Genomic DNA, 25,447 nt, shown 5'->3' with positions numbered 1-25,447 from the left:
TTTCAGTGAATATTCTGTGTGCACTTGAAAACAACGCATATTCTGAAATTGTTGGGTGGACCGTTCTATAAGTGTCAGTTCTATTTGGTGGATGGTGTTGTTCCCTTCATCTGTTCACTTGCTGTTTCTTTTATTTTTTCACTGCAGTAGAAGTGTTAAAGTATCCAACCATAATTGTGGCATTTCTATTTCTCATATATTTTGAAGGTCTGTGGTTATATGCATACATATTTAGGGTTGTCCTGCCTACTTGGTGAATTCACCCTCTTGTTATGTATGTAGTGTCCTCCTGTATACCTGGTAATTTTCCTTGCTCTGAAGTCTGTTGTGTCTGATATTAGTCTTTTCTTTTGATTAGTGTTTGTGTAACATATGTTTTTCCATCCTTTTACTTTTTACCCACCTTCATCATTTTGAAAGTGGATTTCTTATGATAGCATATGGTCAGGGTCTTTTTTTTTTCATTAATCCATTTTGAAAATCTCTGTAATTATATGTTCGTATTTAAATTTAATGTAATTATTGATGTGTTTGGGATTAAGATCTACGGTGTTCTCTGCTTGTTCCTCTGATTCATTGCTCTGTTTCCTTTTACTGTCTTTGGATTATTTTTTAAATTTTCAATTTTAACTTATATATTGTTTTCTTTATATATTGTTATGTGGATTTTTTTCTTAATATCCAGGCTAGGAATTAATACACATCCTTAACTTTTCATAGTTCACTTATACTTGGTATTTTACTACACCAAGAGAGATGTATAAAATCTTCCATCAGGGGGCACATGGGTGTCTCAGTCAATAGAGCATAAAATTCTTGATCTCAGGGTTGTGAGTTCAAGCCCCACATTGGATGTGGAGCCTACCTAAGAAAAAAAAGAAAAAAGAAAACCTTCCACCATACAGGTCTCTTTAATATACCCCCTTAATGCTGTAGTTGTCATAGGTCATCTGCATATATCGAAAACCCTATCAGAAAATATTGTCATTTTTGCTTTTAAGTCAAACATACTTTAAAGAACTTAAAGAAAAATATCTATTATACTTACCTATATATTTACTATTTCTATTGCTCTTCCTTTAATTCCTGACTTTTGAAGTTTCTCTCTAGTATCATTTCCCTTTAGTATGAAGAGCTTTAAAATTTCTTTAGTGTAGGTCTGATAGTGACAAATTTTCTTAGTTTTCTTCATCTAAGAATGTATTTATTTCACTTTCTTCCCTAAAGTATTTTTTGTTGGATATAGAATTCTGGGTTGACAGTTGGTGTAGCATTTAAAAAATACTGTTCCACTTCTTTCTGGCCTCCATGAAAAATGTGTAGTCATTTGAATGATTGTTCCCTTATATATACATGATTTGTTGTTAGTTTCTGGCTGCCTTCAAGATTTTTTTCATTGTCTCTAGTCTTCAGTAGTTCAGTTATGATGTGTTGGGCATTGATATTCTTGGGTTTTCCTGTTTGAAGTTTGCTGAGTTTCTTGTACTGTAAGCTAAGGGGTTTTTTTTTTCATCACATTTAGAATGTTTTCAGAAATTTCTTTTTTTCTTCCTCATTTTTTTTAATTTAAATTTTAGTTAGCTAACATACAGTGCAATATTGGTTTAGGAGTAGAATTCAGTGATTCATCACTTACGTACAGCACCTAGTGCTCATCACAAGTGCCCTCCTTAGTACCCATCTAGATCACTGCCTATCCACCTCCCTCCATCAACCCATATTTTGTGCTCTATAATTAAGAGTCTCTTGTGGTTTGTTTTCCTCTCTTCCCCCCACTTTCCCCATATGTTTATCTGTTTTGTTTCTTAAATTCCACAAATGAGTGAAATCATATAGTATTTGTCTTTCTCTGATTGACTTATTTCACTTAGCATAATACATTCTAGCTCCATCCATGTCACTGCAAATGGAAAGATTTCATTCTTTTTGATGGCTGAGTAATATCCCATTGTGTGTGTGTGTGTGTGTGTGTGTGTGTGTGTGTGTGTGTATACACATACATACCACGTCTTCTTTATCCATTCATCAGTCGATGGACATTTGGGGTTTCTCCATAGTTTGGCTATTGTTGATAATAGTGATATAAACACTGGGGTGCATGTACCCCTTTGAATCTGTATTTCTGTGTCCTTTGGGCAAATACCTAGTAGTGCAATTGCTGGATGGTAGGGTAGTTCTATTTTTAGTTTCTTGAAGAACCTCCATATTGTTCTCCACAGTGGCTGCATCAATTAGCATTTCCACCAACAATGCAAGAGTGTTCCTCTTTCTCTGCATCCTTGCCAATACCTGTTGTTTCTTATGTTGTTAATTTTAGCCATTCTGACAGGTGTGAGGGTGGTTATCTCATCATGGTTTTGATTTGTATTTCCCTGATGATGAGTGATGGTGAGCATTTTTTTCATATGTCTGTTAGCCATATGGATGTCTTCTTTGGAAAAGTATCTATGAATGTCTTCTGTCCATTTCTTAACTGGCTTATTTGTTTTTTGGCTGTTGAGTTTAATAAGTTCTTTATAGATTTTGGATACTAAACCTTTATCAGATATGTCATTTGCAAATGTCTTCTCCCATTCCTAGGCTGTATTTTAGTTTTGTTGATTGTTTCCTTCACTGTGCAGAAGCTTTTTTTCTTGATGAAATTCCAATAGTTGATGTTTGCTTTTGTTTCCTTTGCCTTTGGCAGTATGTCTAGTAAGAAGTTGCTCCAGGTGAGATCAAAGAGGTTGCTGCCTGGGTTCTCCTCTAGGATTTTGATGGTTTCCTGTCTCACATTTAGGTCTTTTATCCATTTTGAATTTATTTTTATGTATGTGTAAGAAAGTGGTGCAGTTTCATTTTTCTGCATATTGCAGTCCAGTTTTTCCCAACACCTTTTGCTGAAGAGACTGTCTTTATGCCACTGGATATTCTTTCCTGCATAGTTGAAGATGAGTTGACCATACAGTTGTGGGTCCATTTCTGGGTTTTCTATTCAGAACACCAAAGTTCTGTAGGGGTTCTGTATCCAGGGTTTTGTTTTCTGAACCCCTTAGCTGAGGCTAAGACTTCCAGTACTATTTTAAATAGTAATGATGAGAGTGAACATCCTTGTCTTGTTCCTAACTGTAGAGAAATGGTTCTCAATTTTTCCCCTTTGAGGATGATATTAGCTGTGGATCTCTTATATACAGCCTTAATGATGTTAAGGTATGTCCCATGTATGCCTACTTTGTTGAGGGTTTTTATCAAGAATGAATGTTGTATTTTATCAAATGCTTTTCTGCATCTATTGACAAGACCATATGGTTCTTATCATTTCTATTATAATAGAGTGTATCATGATGATTTATTTGCAAATATTGAATCAGCCCTGCAGCCCAGGAATAAATCCCACTTGATCATGGTGAATACTCTAATGTACTATTAAATTCGATTTGTTAGTATCTTGTTGAGAATTTTTGCATCCATATTATCAGGGATATTAGCCATATTATCAGGGTAATTCTCCTTTGAGTGGGGTGTTTGTTTTGGAATCAAAGTAATGCTGGCCTCAATAAAATAAGTTTGGAAGTTTTCCTTCCATTTCTATTTTTTGGAACAGTTTGAGAAGAATATGTATTAACTCTTCTTTAAATGTCTGGTAGAATTCCCCTGGGAAACCATCTGGCCCAGGACTCTGGTGGGAGATTTTTTATTACTGGTTCAATTTCTTTGATGGTTAAGGGTCTGTTCAAATTTTCTATTTCTTTCTGTTTCAGTTTTGGTAGTTTGTGAGTTTCTAGGAATTCATCCATTTCTTCCAGATTGCCTGCAGTTTGTTAGCATATAATTTTTCATAGTATTCTCATAATTGTATTTCTGTGGTATTGATTGTGATATATCCTCTTTCATTTGTAATTTTATCTATTTGGGTCCTTCCTCTTTTCTTTTTGATCAGTATGGCTAGGGGGTTATCATTTTTGTTAATTCTCTCAAAGAACTAGCTCTTAGTTTCATTGATCTGTTCTACTGGGTTTTTTGTTTGTTTCTGTATCACTTATTTCTGCTCTAATCTTTATTATTCCCCTTCTTCTGTTGGCTTTACTTTATTTGCTTCCTTTTCTATCTCCTTTAGGTGTAAGGTTATGTTGTGTATTTGGGACCTTTCTTGCTTCTTGAGATAAGCCTAAATTACAATATACTTCCCTCTTAGGACTCCCTTTGCTGCATCCCAAAGGTTTTGGACTGTCATGGTTTCATTTTTATTTGCTTCCATGTATTTTTTAAATATTTATTTATTTTGAGAGAGGGAGAGAGCATGAGCAGAGGAGGGGCAGAAAACGAGAGACAGAGAGAGAGAGAGAGAGAGAGAGAGAGAGAGAGAGAGAGAATCCCAAGCAGGCTCCACTGTCAACGCAGAGCACTACGTGGGGCTCTATCTCATGAACTGTGAGATCATGACCTGAGCCCAAATCCAAAGTCAGACACTTTTAACTGAGCCACTCAGGCACCCCTGCTTCCTGTATTTTTTTAATTTCTTCTATTTCCTGGTCAACCTATTCATTCTTTAATAGAATGTCCTTTTACCTCCATGTACTTGAAGGTCTTCCAAACTTTTTCTTGTGGTTGACTACAAGTTTCATAGTGTTGTGATCTGAAAATATGCATGGCATGATCTCAATCTTTTTGTATTTGTTGAAGGCTGATTTGTGACCCAGTATGTGATCTGTCCTGGAGAATGTTCCATGTGTACTCAAAAAGAATGTGTATTCTGCTGTTTTAGGATGAAATATTCTGAATATATCTGCAAAGTGCATATGGTCCAGTGTGTCATTCAAAGCCATTGTTTCCTTATGAGGAGGTATGTCCTGTGGTTTTCTGCTTAGATGCCATAACTGTAAGTGGGGTGTTAAAGTCCCCTACTATTATTGTATTATTATCAATGAGTGTCTTTATGTTTGTGATTAATTGACTTATATATTTGGGTGCTTTCAAGCTGGGGGCATAAATATAATTGATAGATCTTCTTGGTGGATAGAACCCATTATTATGATATAATGCCCTTCTTCATCTCTTGTTACAGTCTGTTTTAAAATCTAATTTGTCTGATGTAAGTATCGCTACTCTAGTTTTCTTTTGACGTCCATTAGCATGTTAGAGGGTTCTCCATCCCCTCACTTTCAATCTTCAGGTGTCTTTAGGTCTAAAATGAGTCATAGGCAGCATATACATGAATCTTGTTTTTTATTCATTCTGATGCCCTTTGTCTTTTGATTGAAATATTTAGTCCATTTACATTCAGAGTGATTATTGAAATACATGAATTTAGTGACATTGTGTTGCCTGTAGAGTTGGTTTCTGGTGATGCGCTCTGGTCCTTTCTAGTGTTTGTTGCTTTTGGTCTTTTGTTTTCTCCACTCAAAGAGTCCTCAAAATTTCTTGTAGGGCTGGCTCCTGTAGTTTTTGTTTGTCGGGGAAACTCTTTATCTCTCCTTCTATTTTGAATGACAGCCTTGCTGGATAGAGTATTCTTGGCTGCATATTTTTCCTATTTAGCATGTTGAATATATCTCGCCAGTCCTTTCTGGCCTGTCAAGTTTCTGTGGACAGTTCTACTATGAACCTGATCTGTCTTTCCTTGTAGGTTAAGGACTTTTTTTCCCCTTGGTGCGTTCAATATTCTTTCCTTGTTAGTGTTTTTTGTGAATTTGACTATGACATGTCTTGGTGATGGCTGGCTTTTATTGAATTTAATGGGAGTTCTCTGTGTTTCTTGGATTTTATATCTGTGTCCTTTCCCAGAATAGGGAAGTTTTCATCTATAATTTGCTCACATAAACCTTCTGTCCCTTTTTCTCTCTCTTCATCTTCTGGGACTCCTAATGTGTAGAACTATTATATAGTTCTAATATATCAATTTCATTCTTTTTTTCATCTATATTTAACCCTTGAACAACAGAGGGGTTAAGAGTGCTAACTTCACACACAGTCAAAATCCACACATAACTTTTGATTCCCACAAAATTTACCAATAGCCTATTGTTAACCAGAAACCTTACTAACATAAGCAGTCAGTTATCACTTCTTGTTCATGTTGTATGTATTACATACTTTATTCTTACAATAAGTAAACTAGAGAAAAGAAAATGTTAAGAAAATCATAAGGAAGAGAAAATACATTTACAGCACTGTACTGTAGTTATCAAAAAAAAAATCCACATGTAAGTGGACCCGCACACTTCAAACCTGTGTTATTCAAGTGTCAACTATATCTCCCTGCTGTTATTTTCCATTCAGTTCAAGAGTATTTACCCTTATTTCTTAGAGTCTGGTTATAAGAGCTGCTTTAAAGTCTGATAATTTCAACTACCATGTTACCTTGGTGTTGAGATCTGTTGGTTGTCCTTTCCCTTAAACATTACTGAGATTTTCATAGTTGTTTGTACGTTAAGTCATTTTGAATAATATCTTGGACATTTTGAATACTATGTTATGAGACTCTGAACCTTGTTTAGTTGCTGTGGAGAATGATGGCTATTACATTTTTTAAGAAGTTGATCCAATTTAGACTACAAGTTCTTACTGGCCTTCAGGGTATATGTTTCTTAGGTCATTTCAGTTTTCAAGGTGTTTTCAGTGCTATTTGGATAATGTAAATCACTCAGTGGCTAGTCTGGGACCTGTAAAATATTCTAGTCCATAGTTCAGTCCTCAAAGACTTTCTACCCTGTTTAGGCTCAGATCCACCCATGCACAGTTTGGGGTAAGTCCTGGAGTTTATACACTTTTTGGGATCATTTTCTTGAATTCCTTCCTCTCTGAATTCTTCCAGACACTTTATGGTTCCAGAAGCCCCTATATTCCTGATCTTTTTGCAAGAAAGATGGGCTTTTGTTTTCTTACTTTGCAATATACTTCCTGCAAATGTGTCTGCCTCTAGAGCCAAGCAGCAGGAAAACAGAGATAGAAAAATGAAACAGGATTCTCCTCCCACCTCCATGTTCTTAGGACCAAAGCTCCTCTAGTCGTGGAGGATTCCCCTTCCTCAGGGTTTTAGGTGCCTATCGGGCTGTCATTGCCATACTACAATAGGATTTCCTGGGAATTGGGGGTGGGAGGAAACAACAACAGAGAAGATTTCCCCCATTCGTTCATACTCTTAGGGGCCCCTTTTCCTTCTCTTCAGACCAGAAAGGGCTTCTTTTGGAGTACCTTTTGGGCACACCCAGTTTCAAGTTGCTGTTGAGATCAAGCCAGAGGATATCATAGGGACAACAAAATAATTTTCTAAGCACTACTTGCTTAATCACTTCAGGGATACAAAAGAGAAGGGAAAGGAACAAACATTTATTTGAATACATACCAAATTTAAAAATTTTTTTAAACATTTATTTATTTTTAAGACAGAGAACACAAGCAGGGGAGGGGTAAAGAGAGAGGGAGACACACAGAAATCGAAACAGGCTTCAGGCTCCAACCTGTCAGCACAGAGCCCGACATGGGGCTCAAACTCACAGACTGCAAGATCATGACCCAAGCCAAAGTCAGATGCTCAACCGACTAAGCCACCCAGGTGCCCCTACATATGAAAATGTTTAAGCTAATCTAATAACCTTACAAAGTAGACAAAACTGGAAGGGGGCAATTTTATATCTGGATGATGGGATGATAAAGAATGGGACAATATCCCTTGTCTTCCCAAGACCCTATGCAACACTGGTCCTTACAATTTGAAGGGTAAGTCTGTCTCATATTTATGAAATGCCCAGGACTTCATGGGTAGTATTTTACTTAAGCACCCCTAAAATAATATGCCTTAATTAAAACTAACAGTCATGCTTTTGGAGAAATGTCAGACTGTGTGACTGAGCAGCTGGAGATTTGGGGGTTTTGAGACCTTCTCAATAGTCCTTATTTCACATTGTTGAATGACAACCTGTTCTGCCACAATTATCATATATGGTCATACAGGTTACAGACTCCAGGAGAAGTTTTCTGGGTTTTTTCCTCATGGATTTTGATGTAAATGGCACCTCCTGAAGCTGTGTGCATTTTGGCTGTGTACCCTGCTCACAGCAAAGATCCTGGACAATGAAAAAAGTACGATGTGGCAATAACAGCATATCATCTCTTTTCTTCATTTACTCTCTGCCTCTTTCCTCCTCTCCCAGTGTTGGAGGAAGATGACTGTGACCTCTCCAGAGTCTTTGAGTCTCGCTAGAAGAAACCATCCATTCTCCCAGAGTGCCCCAACAGGACTGAACTGCATGGGCTGGCCAGAGTACCTACCAGACACTGGTGAGTCATGTGCCTCTCTCTTTTGTTTTATATTCTGGTGTCCTAGAAAGAAGGACAAGAAATGAGAGAGTATCGTTGACTGCTATGTTTACTTGTCTGGCAGAAGTAGCTTGAAGGTGAGACAGATAAACCAGTGTCTCTTATCCCTTCAGTTAGGAAGAGGTCCCTAACACCCAGAGAAAGGGAATTATTGGCTTGGGGAAGATTCCATTATTGAATCCCCAAACCTGCCTCCATTCATTTATTTTGAGTAAAACTAATGTTCATCTCTTGGGTCTAGCAATAGGATATAATTATAGGATATATAACTTGCAGAAGAAATAATCACATAGAGAGTTGTCTTTAGTCTAGAATGGAACTTGAGTGTGTTTTCCCTTTGACAGACAAGCTTCTTCTGTGAGTTTTATGGCTGCTTCTCTGAGTCTCTTACCCAAATCTATGGCAAACAGCATCACATCATATATTTGCCCATAAAAGCACTGGCCTTTGTGCCAGAAGGAAACTGGGCCAAGATAGGGCATCCTCATGCATAGCCACCACCTTTCCCAGACCTAACCTAGGAGGGGCTTGCATATGCTGAAAATGTTCAAGGGCTCCCGGTGTCAAGTGTCAGATCTTGAGCAGGTGCAGATTTTATTAGCAACCTTATTGTCTGAAAGCTGGCTGGAAGGAGAGGCCAATCTGGTGTTTAGGAAAGACAAAGAATGGAGGGCACCTGGGTGGCTCAGTTGGTTGAGTGTCCAACTTCAGCACAGGTCATGATCTCACTGTTCATGAGTTTGAGCCCCACATCGGGCTCACTGCTGTCAGCCTGTTAGTGCAGAGCCTGCTTCGGATCCTCTGTCCCCCTCACTCTGCCCCTCCCCGGCTTGCACTCACCCAAAAATAAATAAATATATATGTTTTAAATATAAAGAATGGTAAATCCCTAGACAGGGTTGAAAAAGCAAAATAGCTACACCTGTCAAACATGTACTTCATCCAGACTTGGGGAGTGGGAACAGGACTGACATTCCAGGCAAAAGATGACAGGAGCAGAGTGGCTAGGCTCTGGGGGTTCAAGTGCAGCATATGCCATCCTGAGGGAGGTCAGCTCTGATGCAGAACTGGTCCTGAACTCTGAATCCAACTCAGTGCATACTAGGTGCTGGTCCTGGGGGAGCTAGCTGCTCTGATTAGGTGGTGGACATGATTATTTTCCATTAGCAAATGTATGTGCTTATGCTGCATCATGCAGTGGACTTATTCTTTCCCAGATTGTTTGTGATTTAAATTCACAGTAAGCAAAGTCATGAAAAGGTAAGTTTGACAACTGCTGAAAGAATGTTTTCAAAGGAAACAGATATTTCTAACATAGGTCTTCATTAAGTTATGGGATTATTTACAGGCTCATGGAAGGAGCAGTAATTGGTGACAATAGTGTTTTTCCAGTGATAATTCTCAAGGCTGAATTTGCCCTTTGAAGTTAGAACTTTCTTACAAATCCAAAGCTTAATAATCATATGTGCCTAAAATTTCAGAGGTTCATTTGAATTAACTGACAGGTGGGGGTGCCTGGGTGGCTCAGTCAGTTAAGCGTCTGACTCTTGATTTTGGCTTAGGTCATGATCTCACGGTATCATGGGTTCAAGCCCCATGTCGGGCTCTGCGCTGACCCTGCGGAGCCTGCTTGGGATTCTCTCTCTCTCTCTCTCTCTCTCTCTCTCTCTCTCTCTCTCTCTCTTTCTCTCTCTCCCGCTCTCTGCCCCTTCCGATTCACGCTGTCTCTCAGAATAAATAAATAAATTTTTTAAAAAATTGACAGGTGTGGGCGCCTGGGTGGCTCAGTCGGTTGAGCGTCCGACTTCGGCTCAGGTCATGATCTAGCAGTCTGTGAGTTCCAGCCCCGCATCGGACTCTGTGCTGATGGCTCAGAGCCTGGAGCCTGCTTTGGATTCTGTGTCTCCCTCTCTCTCTGACCCTCCCCCACTCATGCTCTGTCTCTCTCTCTCTGTCAAAAAATAAATAAAACATAAAAAAAATTTTTTTTAATTGACAGGTGAATTTATTGCAGAATAATCAAAAAACCTCAGTGACACATATGTCCTGACATGCTTGCACCCCAAGGATACTGCTCTGGATGTAAGAGATCAGGGCTCTGGCTCTAGCTGCACTAGATATGGGGGTGAGAAATCGTGCACATCCCTCATTTCTCTGTATTTCAGATTCCTTCATTATTTAAAAAAGGAATAATAATTCCTCTTTTCCCATTTCATCAGGTTAATATTGACAGTCAAGTTAATATGGACTTTAACTTGGGTCTCTGTATTTAGCTTAGGAAAGCCTTCTTTTCTTTATCACTTCAATTCCAACTGTTCTGTTCCAGACTTCTGGGGTTATATTTCCAGTCTCTATCCCTAGAACCTCTCTCATCATTTTCATTATTTTAAAAAATATTTCCGCTTAGGTCTTGGAGAATTTCTGTTTTATCTTCTCCTTTGTTTTTCTGGTTTTACTACCTGTTCATTGCCTCCTAGATTTGTGATTCAGTGATCACACTTTTAATCTACAATAAATCTTTCCAATGTCCTATAGAAGTTTGGTAAAAACAGAATATTGAGAATTTCGTAAAAACTTTCTCCTGTTCATGTTTTATAAATTTATTTGCAAATTCACCTGCATTTGTTTTGACTGGTAGTTTTTCTATAGGTGAAATTTCTCTATTTCTCTCTTATCCTTACAGACATCAATCTTTCCCCAACAAGGGCTTGTTATCAAGTAGTTGGAGACAACATCCTTTCAGAGACTGCTATAGAGTGCTATTAAACTCCTTCAAACACAGCTGAAGCAGGAAGTGAAAGGCTTCCCTGTAATGTGTATCACAAGTTCAGTCACCTTGGAGGGAGCTGTAAGCAGTGCCACCAGGAAACTTTCCTTCTTTTCAGCATTTCTTTTACATGTGTGGAGTAGCCAAGAATTATCCTGATGTGGGAGCATGCCACCCTTTGCCCCACAAGTTGGTGCCCAGAATAAATTGCACCACATCCACTCCACTCTCAGTGGAACCAGCAGAGCCAGATACAACTCTGCAAGTTGCCAGCACACAGATGCACACAGATTAGTGTAAAACCCTCTGCACCTCCAGAGCCCATGCCCATTACTTAGGGAGGTTGGCGAGGTTCTACCAGGCACTTTCCTACTTGCCTTCTGTTTCCATTGTTATTTCAAAGGTATGGGTCACTTCTTTCTTCAAGCCAATTATATCTCATGGGTGAATTTCTCTACTTTTTAAACAGCTTTATTGAAATATAGTTCACATTCCATAAAGTTCACCCATTTAAAGTGTACAATTCAGATTTTATTAGTCTGTTCACATATAGGTGTAATCATCACCACAAATTTTCCTATTCTGGATTTGCATATGAATGGAATCCTATAGGGCCTAGTCTTCTGTGACTTTTTTCACTGAGGATAGCGTTTTCAAGGTTCATCCATGTTGTCACATGTATCATTCCTTTTGATGACTGAATAATAGCCCATTTTATACAGATGTACCACAACTTGCTTATCCATTCATCTACTGGTGGACATTTGGACAGTTTCCAGCTTTCAGCTATTATGAATAATGTTGCTATAAAAATTCATGTACAAGTTTTAGTGAAGCCTTATGTTTTCACTCACATACATAGGACTAGAACTGGTGGGTCAGATGTTAACTTTATATTGAATCATTTGAAGAATTGCTAAACTGTGTTCTTTTCTTTTTTAATATATGAAATTTATTGTCAGATTTGTTTCCATACATCACCCAGTGCTCATCCCAACAGGTGCCCTCCTCAATACCCATCACCCACCCTCCCCTCCCTCCCACCCACCATCAGCCCTCACTTTGTTCTCAGTTTTTAAGAGTCTCTTATGCTTTGGCTCTTTCCCACTCTAACCTCTTTTTTTTTTCCTTCCCCTCACCCATGGGTTCCTGTTAAGTTTCTCAGGATCCACATAAGAGTGAACACATATGCTATCTGTCTTTCTCTGTATGGCTTATTTCACTTAGCATAACACTTTCCAGTTCCATCCACGTTACTACAGAGGGCCATATCTCATTGCTATGTAGCACTCCATTGTGTATATAAACCACAGTTTCTTTATCCATTCATCAGTTGATGGACATTTAGGCTCTTTCCATAATTTGGCTATTGTTGAGAGTGCTGCTATAAACATTGGGGTACAAGTGCCCCTATGCATCAGTACTGCTGTATCCCTTGGGTAAATTCCTAGCAGTGCTACTGCTGGGTCATAGGGTAGATCTATTTTTAATTTTTTGAGGAACTTCCACACTGTTTTCCAGAGTGGCTGCACCAATTTGCATTCCCACCAACAGTGCAAGAGGGTTCCCGTTTCTCCACGTCCTCTCCAGCATCTGTAGTCTCCTGATTTGTTCATTTTGGCCACTCTGACTGGCGTGAGGTGATATCTGAGTGTGGTTTTGATTTGTATTTCCCTGATGAGGAGCGACGTTGAGCATCTTTTCATGTGCCTGTTGGCCATCCGGATGTCTTCTTTAGAGAAGTGTCTATTCATGTTTTCTGCCCATTTCTTCACTGGGTTATTTGTTCTTCGGGTGTGGAGTTTGATGAGCTCTTTAGAGATTTTTGGATACTAGCCCTTTGTCCAATATGTCATTTGCAAATATCTTTTCCCATTCCGTTGTTGCCTTTTAGTTTTGTTGATTGTTTCCTTTGCTGTGCAGAAGCTTTTTATCTTCATGAGGTCCCAATAGTTCATTTTTGCTTTTAATTCCCTTGCGTTTGGGATGTGTTGAGTAAGAGATTGCTGCAGCTGAGGTCAGAGAGGTCTTTTCCTGTTTTTTCCTCTAGGGTTTTGATGGTTTCCTGTCTCACATTCATGTCCTTTATCCATTTTGAGTTTATTTTTGTGAATGGTGTGAGAAAGTGGTCTAGTTTCAACCTTCTGCATGTTGCTGTCCAGTTCTCCCAGCACCATTTGCTAAAGAGACTGTCTTTTTTCCACTGGATATTCTTTCCTGCTTTGTCAAAGATGAGTTGGCCATACGTTTGTGGGTCTAGTTCTGGGGTTTCTATTCTATTCCATTGGTCTATTTGTCTGTTTTTGTGCCAGTACCATGCTGTCTTGATGATGACAGCTTTGTAGTAGAGGCTAAAGTCTGGGATTGTGATGCCTCCTGCTTTGGTCTTCTTCTTCAAAATTACTTTGGCTATTTGGGGCCTTTTGTGGTTCCATATGAATTTTAGGATTGCTTGTCCTAGTTTCGAGAAGAATGCTGGTGCAATTTTGATTGGGATTGCATTGAATGTGTAGATAGCTTTGGGTAGTATTGGCATTTTGACAATATTTATTCTTCCAACCCATGAGAATGGAATGTTTTTCCATTTCTTTATATCTTCTTCAATTTCCTTCATAAGCTTTCTATAGTTTTCAGCATACAGATCTTTGACATCTTTGGTTAGATTTATTCCTAGGTATTTTATGCTTCTTGGTGCAATTGTGAATGGGATCAGTTTCTTTATTTGTCTTTCTGTTGCTTCATTATTAGTGTATAAGAATGCAACTGATTTCTGTACATTGATTTTGTATCCTGCAATTTTGCTAAATTCATGTGTCAGTTCTAGCAGACTTCTGGTGGAGTCTGTCAGATTTTCCATGTATAATATCACGTCATCTGCAAAAAGTGAAAGCTTAACTTCATCTTTGCCAATTTTGATGCCTTTGATTTCCTTTTGTTGTCTGATTGCTGATGCTAGCACTTCCAACACTATGTTAAACAACAGCGGTGAGAGTGGACATCCCAGTCGTGCTCCTGATCTCAGGGAAAAAGCTCTCAGTTTTTCCCCATTGAGGATGATGTTAGCTGTGGCCTTTTCAAAAATGGCTTTTATGATCTTTAAGTATGTTCCTTCTATCCTGACTTTCTCGAGGGTTTTTATCAAGAAAGGATGCTGAATTTTGTCAGTGCTTTTTCTGCATTGATTGACAGGATCATATGGTTCTTATCTTTTCTTTTATTAATGTGATGTATCACGTTGATTGATTTGCAAATGTTGAACCAGCCCTGCATCCCAGGAATGAATCCTGCTTGATCATGGTGAATAATTCTTTTTATATGCTGTTGAATTCGATTTGCTAGTATCTTATTGAGAATTTTTGCATCCATATTCATCAAGGATATTGGCCTGTAGTTCTCTTTTTTTACTGGGTCTCTGTCTGGTTTAGGAATCAAAGTAATACTGGCTTCATAGAATGAGTCTGGAAGTTTTCCTTCCCTTTCTATTTTTTGGAATAGCTTGAGAAGGATAGGTATTATCTCTGCTTTAAACGTCTGGTAGAACTCCTCTGGGAAGCCATCTGGTCCTGGACTCTTATTTGTTGGGAGATTTTTGATGACTGATTCAATTTCTTTGCTGGTTATGGGTCTGTTCAAGCTTTCTATTTCCTGCTGATTGAGTTTTGGAAGTGTGTGGGTGATTAGGAATTTGTCCATTTCTTCCAGGTTGTCCAGTTTGTTGGCATATAGTTTTTCATAGTATTCCCTGATAATTGCTTGTATTTCTGAGGAAATGGTTGTAACAATTCCATTTTCATTCATGATTTTATCTATTTGGGTCATCTCCCTTTTCTTTTTGAGAAGCCTACTAGAGGTTTATCAATTTTGTTTATTGTTTCCAAAAACCAACTCTTGGTTTCGTTGATCTGCTCTACAGTTTTTTTAGGTTCTATATTGTTTATTTCTGCTTGAATCTTTATAATTTCTCTTCTTCTGCTGGGTTTAGGGTGTCTATGCTGTTCTGCTTCTATTTCCTTTAGGTGTTTGTTAGATTTTGTATTTGGGATTTTTCTTGTTTCTTGAGATACACCTGGATTGCAATGTATTTTCCTCTCAGGACTGCCTTCGCTGCATCCCAAAGCGTTTGGATTGTTGTATTTTCATTTTCATTTGTTTCCATATATTTTTTAATTTCTTCTCTAATTGCCTGGCTGACCCATTCATTCTTTAGTAGGGTGTTCTTTAACCTCCATGCTCTGGGAGGTTTTCGAGACTTTTTCCTGTGGTTGATTTTAAGCTTCATAGCATTGTGGTATGAAAGTATGCATGGTATGATCTCAGTTCTTGTATACTTATTTTTTTTTTTAATTTTTTTTTCAACGTTTATTTATTTTTGGGACAGAGAGAGACAGAGCATGAAAGGGGGAGGGGCAGAGAGAGAGGGAGACACAGAATCGGAAACAGGCTCCACGCTCTGAGCCATCAGCCCAGAGCCCGACGCGGGGCTCGAACTCCTGGACCGCGAGATCGTGACCTGGCTGAAGTCGGACGCTCAACCGACTGCGCCACCCAGGCGCCCCAGTTCTTGTATACTTATGAAGGGCTGTTTTGTGACCCAGAATGTGATCTATCTTGGAGAATGTTCCATGTGCACTCAAGAAGAAAGTATATTCTGTTGCTTTGGGATGCAGAGTTCTAAATATATCTGTCAAGTCCATCTGATCCAATGTCTCATTCAGGGCCCTTGTTTCTTTCTTGACCGTGTGTCTAGATGATCTATCCATTTCTGTAAGTGAGGTGTTAAAGTCCCCTGCAATTTCCACATTCTTATCAATAAGGTTGCTTATGTTTGTGAGTAATTGTTTTATGTATTTGGGGGCTCCCGTATTTGGCGCATAGACATTTATAATTGTTGGCTCTTCCTGATGGATAGACCCTATAATTATTATATAATGCCCTTCTTCATCTCTTGTTACAGCCTTTAATTTAAAGTCTAGTTTGTCTGATAGAAGTATGGCTACTCCAGCTCTCTTTTGACTTCCAGTTGCATGATAGTTCTCCATCCCCTCATTTTCAATCTGAAGGTGTCCTCAGGTCTAAAATGAGTCTCTTGTAGACAGCAAATAGAAGGGTCTTGTTTTTTTATCCATTCTGATACCCTATGTCTTTTGGTTGGCGCATTTAGTTCATTTACATTCAGTGTTATTATAGAAAGATATGAGTTTAGAGTCATTGTGATGTCTGTAGGTTTCATGCTTGTAGTGATTTCTCTGATACTTTGTCTCACAGGATCCCCCTTAGGATCTCTTGTAGGGCTGGTTTAGTGGTGTTGAATTCCTTCAGTTTTTGTTTGTTTGGGAAGACCTTTATCTCTCCTTCTATTCTAAATGACAGATTTGCTGGATAAAAGATTCTCGGCAGCATATTTTTTCTGTTCATCACATTGAAGATTTCCTGCCATTCCTTTCTGGCCTGCCAAGTGTCAGTAGAGAGATCCATCAGGAGTCTTATTGGTCTCCCTTTATATGTTAGAGCACGTTTATCCCTAGCTGCTTTCAGAATTTTCTCTTTATCCTTGTATTTTGCCAGTTTCACTATGATGTGTCGTGCAAAAGATCGATTCAAGTTACGTCTGAAGGGAGTTCTCTGTGCCTCTTGGATTTCAATGCCTTTTTCCTTCCCCAGATCAGGGAAGTTCTCAGCTATTATTTCTTCAAGTACCCTTTCAGCACCTTTCCCTCTCTCTTCCTCCCCTGGAATACCAATTATGTGTAGATTATTTCTCTTTAGCGCATCACTTAGTTCTCTAATTTTCCCCTCATACTCCTGGATTTTTTTATCTCTCTTTTTCTCAGCTTCCTCTTTTTCCATAATTTTATCTTCCAGTTCACCTATTCTCTCCTCTGCCTCTTCAGTCTGAGCTGTGGTTGTCTCCATTTTATTTTGCAGCTCATTGATAGCATTTTTTAGCTCCTCCTGGCAGTTCCTTAGTCCCTTGATCTCTGTAGCAATAGATTTTTTGCTGTCCTGTATACTGTTTTCAAGCCTAGCGATTAATTTTATGACTATTATTCTAAATTGACTTTCTGTTATATTGTTTAAATCCTTTTTGATCAGTTCGTTAGCTGTCATTATTTCCTGGAGACTCTTTTGAGGGGAATTCTTGCATTTCGTCATTTTGGATAGTCCCTGGAGTGGTGCAGAACTGTGGGGCACTTCCCCTGTGCTGTGTTGAATAACTTGCGTTGGTGGGTGGAGCTGCAGTCAGACCTGATGTCTGCCCCAGCCCACTGCTGGGGCCACAGTCAGACTGGTGTGTGCCTTCTCTTCCCTTCTCCTAGGGGCAGATTCACTGTGGGGTGGCGTGGCCTGTCTGGGCTACTTGCACACTGCCAGGCTTGTGGTGCTGGGGATCTGGCGTATTAGCCGGGGTGGATTGGCAAGTTGCACAGGGGCGGGAGGGGCAGGCTCAGCTCGCTTTTCCTTCAGTGGTCCGCTTCAGGAGGGGCCCTGCAGCACCAGGAGTGAGTCAGACCCACCGCAGGAGGGATGGATCCGCAGAAGCACAGCATTGGGTGTCTGCGCGGTGCAAGCAAGTTCCCTGACAGGAACTGGTTCCCTTTGGGATTTTGGCTGGAAGATGGGTGAAGGAGATGGTGCTGGTGAGCGCCTTTGTTCCCTGCCAAGCTGAGCTCTGTCATCCAGTGCTCAACAACTCTCCCTCCGGTAGTCCTCCAGCCCTCCTGCTCTCCGAGCAGAGCTGTTAGCTTATAACCTTCCAGATGTTAAGTCCCGCTTGCTGTCCGAACATACTCCATCTGTCCCTCCGCTTTTGCAAGCCAGACTTGAGGGCTCTACTTTGCCAGTGGGCTGCCCCTCGGCCCGGCTCCCTCCCGCCAGTCCGTGTAGTGTGCACCACCTCTCCGCCCTTCCTACCCTCTTCCGTGGGCCTCTAGTCTACACTTGGCTCTGGAGAATCCATTCTGCTAGTCTTCTGGTGGTTTTCTGGGTTATTTAGGCAGGTGTGGGTGGAATCTAAGTGATCAGCAGGACGCGGTGAGCCCAGCGTCCTCCTACGCTGCCATCTTCCTCCTTTGCTAAATTGTGTTCTAAAGAAGCTGTGCCATTTTACATTTCCACCACCAGTGTAATTTCTCCAACATCGACATCCTCACCACACTTGTTATCTGACTTTTTGATTTTTTAAAACTAGTGGGTGTCAAGTGATATCTCATTGTGGTTTTGATTTATATTTCTCTTTTTATATACTGACCAGCCATCTATATGTCTTCTATTCTTCTAAGAAATGTCTAATCTTTTACTCATTTTTTAAGTTTTTATTTAAATTCTAGTAGGTTAACATATAGTGTAATGTTAGTTTCTGGTGTATAATATGGTGATTCAACATTTCCAATACGTGGTGCTTATCACAAGTGGACTCCTTAATCCCCATCATGTATTTCATCCACCGCCCCCCACCCACCTTCCCTCTGGTAACCATCAGTTTGTGTTTTAATTGGGATATCTGGCTGTTTTTAATTGAGTTGTAAGTGTTCTCTATACCTTAGATGCACATGAATTATCAGATAAATAATCTTTACAAATATTTTCTCCTGTGGTTTGTCCTTTCATTTTCTTGATGGTATCCTTTGAAGCACAGAATTTTTTTTAATTTTTTAATGTTTATTTATTTTTGAGAGAGAGAGAGAACACGGACGAGGAAGGGGCAGAAAGAGAGGGGGATACAGAATCCAAAGCCGGCTCCAGGCTCCAAGCTGTCAGCACAGAGTCCGATGCAAAGCCCAAACCCACAAATGGCGAGATCTTAACCTGAGCTAAAGGTGGACACTCAACTGACTGAGCCACCCAGGTGCCCCGGAATTTTTTTTTAATATTGATGAAATCCAGCTTATCTATCTTTTTCCTTTGTTGCCCATGCTTTTGATATCATATCTAAGAATTCTTTACCAAATCTAAGGTCATGAGTATTTGCCTTTATGTTTTTTACTGAGAGTATCATAGTTTTAGCTCTTACATTTAAGTTTTTTTATTTGAGTTCAATTTCATGTGGATATCCAGTTGTTCCAGTACCATTTGTTGAAAAGAGTATTCTTTCCCCTTTCAATGGTTTGGTAGCCTTGTAAGTTCATCATAGATACGGATTTATTCCTGGACTGTCAGTTCTATTCCACTGATCTGTGTCTGTCCTTGTACCAGTACCACACTGTCTTGTTTGCTATTGCTTTGTAGTAAATTTTGAAATTGGGAAGTGGAGTCTTTCTCTTCCTTTACCCTTCCTTTTAAGGAATGTCTTGGCTATTCTGAGTCTCTTGCAATTCCATATGAATTTTAGAATCAGGTATCAATTTCTACAAAGAAATCAGCTTGGGTTAGCATGAGGACTGTGTTGAATCTATAAATGAATTTGGAGAGTATCTTAACAATGCTGAATTTCTTGATCCACAAACATGGGATTCTTCCCATTTATTTAGATCTTCTTTTATTTCTTTCAACTATGTTTCATCACCTTCAGAATACAAGTTTGTACCTCTTTTGAAAAATTCACTCTTAAGTATTTTATTCTTTTTGATGCTTTGCAAATGAAATTTTCTTAATTTTCATTGAAAGTATATAGAACTATATAGAAATATAATCGATTTTTGTATATTGATCTTGTATCCTGCAACCTTGTTGAATTCATTTCTTAGCTCTAGTCATTTTTTTTAATGGATTCCTTAGGATTTTCTACATACAAGATTGTGTCATCTGTAAATAGAGGTAGTTTTCCCATCTAGATGTCTTTTATTTCTTTTCCTTGCCTAACCGTCCTGATTATAGCCTCCAGACAGTAAAGTTGAATAGAAATGGCAAGAGTAGGTATCCATACCTTGTTCTTGATCTTAGGGATAAAGTATCCCATCTTCACCATTAAGTATGTTGTTAGCTGTAGGTTTTTCATAGACACCCTTATCAGGTAAATTTACCTTCTATTCCTAGTTTGTTGAGTTGTTTGGCTTTTTTCTTAGTTTTTTGTTTTTTTACCATGAGAATGTGTTGAATTTTGTCAGTGCTTTTCCTGGGTCTATTGAGATAATCATGCAACTTTTGTTCTTTATTCTGATATGGTATATTACATTAATTGATTTTCAGATGTTACTCCACCCTTGCACTTCTGGGATTTATCCCACTTGGTTAAGATATATAAATCCCTGTATGTTTTGATGAATTTGGTTTACTAGTATTTTATTCAGGATTTTTGCATCCATATCCATAAGAGATATTGGTCTGTAGTTTTCTTGTAATATCTTTGTCAGTTTTGGTATCAGGGTACTATTGGCCTCATAAAATGGGTTGGGATATGTTCCTTCCTCTTCTACTTTTTGCAGTAGTTTGTAAAGAATTGGTATTAATTATTTTTTCAATGTTTGGTAGAATTCAGGGATAAAGCCACTAGGGTCTGAACTCTTCTCTGTAGGTAGTCTTGTGATTACTGATCCAATCTCCACTTGTAGGTCTATTCAGATTGTCTCCTTCTTCTTGAGTGAGTTTTGAAAGTTGTGTCTTCCTAGGAATTTGTCCATTTCATTTAAGTCATCTCAATGCCTAGTATACAATAGTTTATAGTAGTCCTTTATCATTCTTTTCATTTCTGTAGGGTCAGAAGTAACGTCCCCTCTTTTATTTTTGATTCTAGTAATTTGAGTACTCTTCTTTATTCTTGATCCTCCTCTTCTTGAGTCTTCTTTCTTCAACTGAAGGTCTGCCAGTTTTGTTGATCTTTTCTAAAAACCAGCATTTGGTTTCTTTTACTTTCTCTATTCTGTATCTGTTCTCTATTTCTCTATATTTCTGTTGTCTGGTTTTTTTCTGTAATGATTTCTACTCTAACCTTTATTATTTCCTCCCTTCTGCTTGCTTTAGGTTTTGCATTTCTTCTTTTTCTAGTGTTATAAGGTGCACATTTGGTTGTTGAGTTGAGAGCTTTCTTCTCTCAATACAGGCATAAGCAGCTGTAAACTTCCCTATAAGTGTTGCTTTAGCTGTGTCCCATAAGTTTGGGCATATTTTGTCTTCATTTTCATTTATCTCAAAGTGTTTTCTTATTTTTCTTTTGGTCTGTTCTTTGACTCATTGGTTACTTAGGAGTGTATTGTTTAATTTCCACATATTTGTGAGTTTCCTAAAGTTCCCACTACTGATTTCTAATTTTATTCCATGTGGTCAAAAAACATGCTTTGTATTATTTCTATCCTTTAAATTTACTGAAGTTTGTTTTATGAACTAATATATGGTCTATCCTAGAAAGTGTCCCATGTGCACTTGAGAAGAATATATCTTCTATTGTTGGGTGGTATGCTGTATAGATACTAGCAGGTCTAATTGGTTTGTAGTTTTGTTCAATTCTTCTATTTGTGTGATCTTCTGTATAGTTGTTTTATGCATTATTGAAAGTTGGATATCCCTTTCTTCCTTCATTTCTATTGGTTTTTGCCTTATGTATTTTGGTTCTCTGTTATTAGGCATATATGTTTTTTAATTGTTATATCTTCCTGATAGATTGACCCTTCTATTGTTAAACTCAGCTTTTAAATTCCACTGATTGGCAGCTGATTAGTCTACTGTTTACAACAATGCCTTGGGGCATAAGCTGCTCAAATTCTGGCTCCTTTGAAGGAATAGTTTCAGAGATCTGTGTTTGGTATTTGTTCTGATCCCAGAAGGGCTTATTCTTGGTTCTTTCTTGCAAAGAAATAGCTCATTCCTGGTTCTTTCTTGAAAACTAATGGGCTTATAATTTTAGGCTGTATTTTCATTAGATCCATGAATATGTTCCCAAATGCCTTTCACCAGAAGCTTCCCTGCTCTGGGAAGCACCTTTAGGTTTAAACTTCTCCATGCTCTAATACAAATGAGGGCAGTTCTTCTAGGAAAAAATTAGCAATAATCTGTTTACAGCCTTCCCACAGTCAAAATTTTACCCCTAGGCAAAATATTTGAGCAAGAGCTCTGGAGCTGGGGATGGGGATAATGGCAGGCTTCTCTCTGAGTGACAATCACTGAAGGAGTGTACATTGGTCTATGGTCCCCTGGGCTTGCCTGGCATGGAATGACAGCCTCACAAGCAGGGGGAAGAGATAGCGGAGCCTTAATATGCTCAGTGTGCTGAAGAAGGGAGTCCCCACTGCTCAACCATTCTCACCCAGGACTTAGCCTCAATAGCAGGTAGTTGGGGACAGGGTGAAAAATACTGCTCTTCTAGTGAAGTAAGCTCTCCAGCTGGGAGATGAGAGAGGGAGCCCCATGTTTTTTGCTTTAGCCATCTGGAGTGAAATCTCCCAACTCACTGAGCTGGGAAGAAGGGGAGAGGCAGTGGTACTGGTTCAGATATCACAGACTCTCACCTTTCTTAGTAAACTTTCACTGATTTTCTTGAACAGATTTTTTTAATTTTCTATTTTCCCCTAGGAATATATCCAGAGGTTTTAAGTGGCTATTTTTAAGTAGTTTCCACTAGTTTCACTGGGGAGTGGGTCAGTAGAATTCGTCATTGTCCTGCTTGCCTGAAGACAATCTCAATTTTCCCTAGTATTATAACCTGTTAGTCATCTCAGGAAGAGTCTTAAAGGAGATAATTTGGATGGCTGAGCCTATATCATACTTATTCAATATCAAGATCCATTGCTTAAACTTCCTCATTATATCCCCAACAGCTAGCAGTATGCTATGTACAAAGTAGGCTCACAGTGTCTCTTGCCAATGATACTGATAATATTCCAGCAAGAACTGTCTAGAGAATCCTCAAAATCAGGAGGAAAGGAATTAACAATTACATAGTGGTTCAAAGCATAGTTGGTGAGCACTGGAACCAATTCCACCACTTCCTAAATGTGTGGCCTTGGGTTATTCTGAGCTTATTATTTTCAACTGAAAAATGAGGCTAATAATGGTACCTATTAAAGTTGTTGTGGAAGTTAAATAATATAAACAAAGTACTTAACACCTAATATATACTTAATAAATAGCTGCTAATAGTTCAGACATTGCTAGGCACTATTGTATATGCACATATCACTTTATATAATCCCTACAATAAACCTGCAAAAATAGTTCTCAGTATCATTATTTGATGGGTGAAGGGAGAAAGACTTAAGAAGTTTCAATAATTTACCCAAAGTCACAAGTAGTAAGAGAAAAACAGAACTTGAACTCGGATCTCTCTGGTTTTAAAGCTTCTTTCTGTTTAACACTTTTGTAGAAACTGAAATACAGGGTTAGCTAGAAGAGACAGGACAGAAGCCAATCTCTAAATTTAGACAACTGTCTGTTTCTACATGTACAGCTGAACATTGCAGCTCCTATTTTCACATCATTGAACCAGTCTCAAACAGTGATCCTTCTGTGCTGACCTTTCTCATAAAGATGCTGTATTAACGTTAATTCAGATAGATAGATAGATAGATAGATAGATAGATAGATAGAAAGAAAGAAAGAAAGAAATAGAGATATAGAGATATAATTATAAACCTACCATGTGATGGCAAGAGAACCAAAATCTCATCTCTCCCTTATTAGTATCAGAAATGGATGAGTTTGGAGGGTTTCCCATGTTAGGGAGGCAGCTAAGTCTCATTGCATCAACTTTCATCCCCCAAGATTCCCTTATCCTTGGATAGTATGTAGTAATTTCAGCTGCCATCACCACCGTGGTCTTAAAAAATGTGGATCCCTTTTTCATACTATAGCTCAAATGAGGACACTCTGATCTTCCCTACAGCAGAGCTGAGACAGGGATAGCTGGTTCAAATAAGAATTTACTGAAGTCTCAGGAAGACTTAAAAGAAAAATGGACTCAGAAAAAGCATGGTGCTTGGCTGTCTGGTTGACTGTGGCTTACACAGGCTAGATCAGCCCATGCTGCTGTCATCTGGAGGCACCACCTTTGTTACCATCCATTCAGTATCACACATCATCTGCTCATCTGTTCTAAACCCGCAGAACAAGAATGTTCTTCTCGTCCTGCTTAACTGGCCTCTTGTTCAGTTCCATGCCCCCACTCATTCTCCCACAGGCACTTACCAGGCACCCAGCCTGCAACAGGTGCTCTGCTCACACTGAGACACAGTGATAGGTAAGGAGCTGCTGCCCTCACAGCATCCATGGTCTATGGGGGCAGACAACAGATAAACAACAAGCCATTGACAGATGAGTCCTAGGAAGAAATAAATGAAGTTTCACTGAGGAGATAACATTTGCTAAGATCTGATGTTGAGAAGGAGCCAGTACCTTGAAAAGCAAAAAGAAGAGCATTCCAGGTGAAAGGAACAATAAGTGCAAAGGCCCTGAGGCTAGAAGGAGAAACAGCAAGGTGGCCACAGTGGCTGCAGGGCAGAGAGCAAAGGATGGGGGAGATGATCAGAATTGGAGAGATAGGTCAGTACACGGGTTTTGCGGGTCTGGCTAATTGTGAAGAGATGCTTCTGAAGGGTTTGAGGCAGGAGCGTGACATGGTATGATTTATATTTTAGAGCTCTCTCAGGCTGCTTTGTGGAACAAGTTAAAAGACTAAAGCAGTCTTCCAAGCACAGTATGATACTGGTAGCAGTAAAGTAAATATGGACAACTTTGACACTTATTCTGGAGGCAGAACCCAGACTTGCTGATGAGTTGGGAGTGGTGTCTCTTGATCTGTGCCTCCTGCTGGCAATGACCATCTCCTTCCTGAGCAGTTCTTCCCACCCACAGGAACTTATCTCAGAGCCCTCAACCTGACAGCCACTTAAGAACATGAGGGGGGCCCTTCTTGCAGAACCTCCCATAATCAGGAATAAGGGGAGGACAGAATTGTCCTTCCCAAGGGCAAGAAAGGATAGAGGCATGGATAAGAAGTGTGCATTCCAGGTATGGAGTGGTTAGGAAAGCACACAGTCTCCTGGAACAAGTACAGTAAGTTGAGGGAGGAGCTTCAAGATGCGGATTGGCTGAGTCACCCCCCAGGGCCCATCAATTGAACACCCAACAACGCCGGCATTACCTTATGCTTGTATAGGGTTTTGTACTTTATACAAATGTTGGCATACCATTGTCCCCAGCCCCTGAGTCTATTAAAAGCAGCAGATATTAATATATTAATCTGATAGAGGAGATAACAGAGGGCCTACAAAGAGAGGAGATAGATATTATGAAGACACAGGGTTCCCCATGGTACAGCACTAGGAGCACACAGAGGAGACAGGCAACAGGAAACGGACCCCAAATGCAAAAAAGGGGAGAAAATGACCACTTTTGCAGCATCCGCCGTATACCAGCTGGTATGTGGCCTCTCATTTCATCCTCACTGTTGTTAATACTTCTGCCACTTTACAACCAGCTTGCTAGGGCTTGGAGGGGTTGGAGGAGGGATGTTGC

The 25,447-nt window shown here is 39.3% G+C and overlaps 1 protein-coding gene across 2 annotated transcripts in view; it reads left to right on the top strand.

Moving 5' to 3' along the window:
* Positions 1-25,447, top strand: part of ARHGEF4 (Rho guanine nucleotide exchange factor 4) — a 173,077-nt gene that overhangs the window by 56,720 nt on the left and 90,910 nt on the right. For both annotated transcript variants that reach the window (XM_047869525.1, XM_047869524.1), the window contains exon 2: positions 8,133-8,259. In XM_047869525.1, coding sequence (XP_047725481.1) covers positions 8,133-8,259 — 127 coding nt within the window. The remainder of the gene's footprint in view (positions 1-8,132; positions 8,260-25,447) is intronic.

The sequence above is a fragment of the Prionailurus viverrinus genome, chromosome C1, assembly GCF_022837055.1.
Source record: "Prionailurus viverrinus isolate Anna chromosome C1, UM_Priviv_1.0, whole genome shotgun sequence".
Taxonomy (NCBI): domain Eukaryota; kingdom Metazoa; phylum Chordata; class Mammalia; order Carnivora; family Felidae; genus Prionailurus; species Prionailurus viverrinus.
The sequence above is the reverse complement of the archived record's forward strand: the minus strand, read 5'-3'. Positions and strand labels throughout refer to the sequence as shown.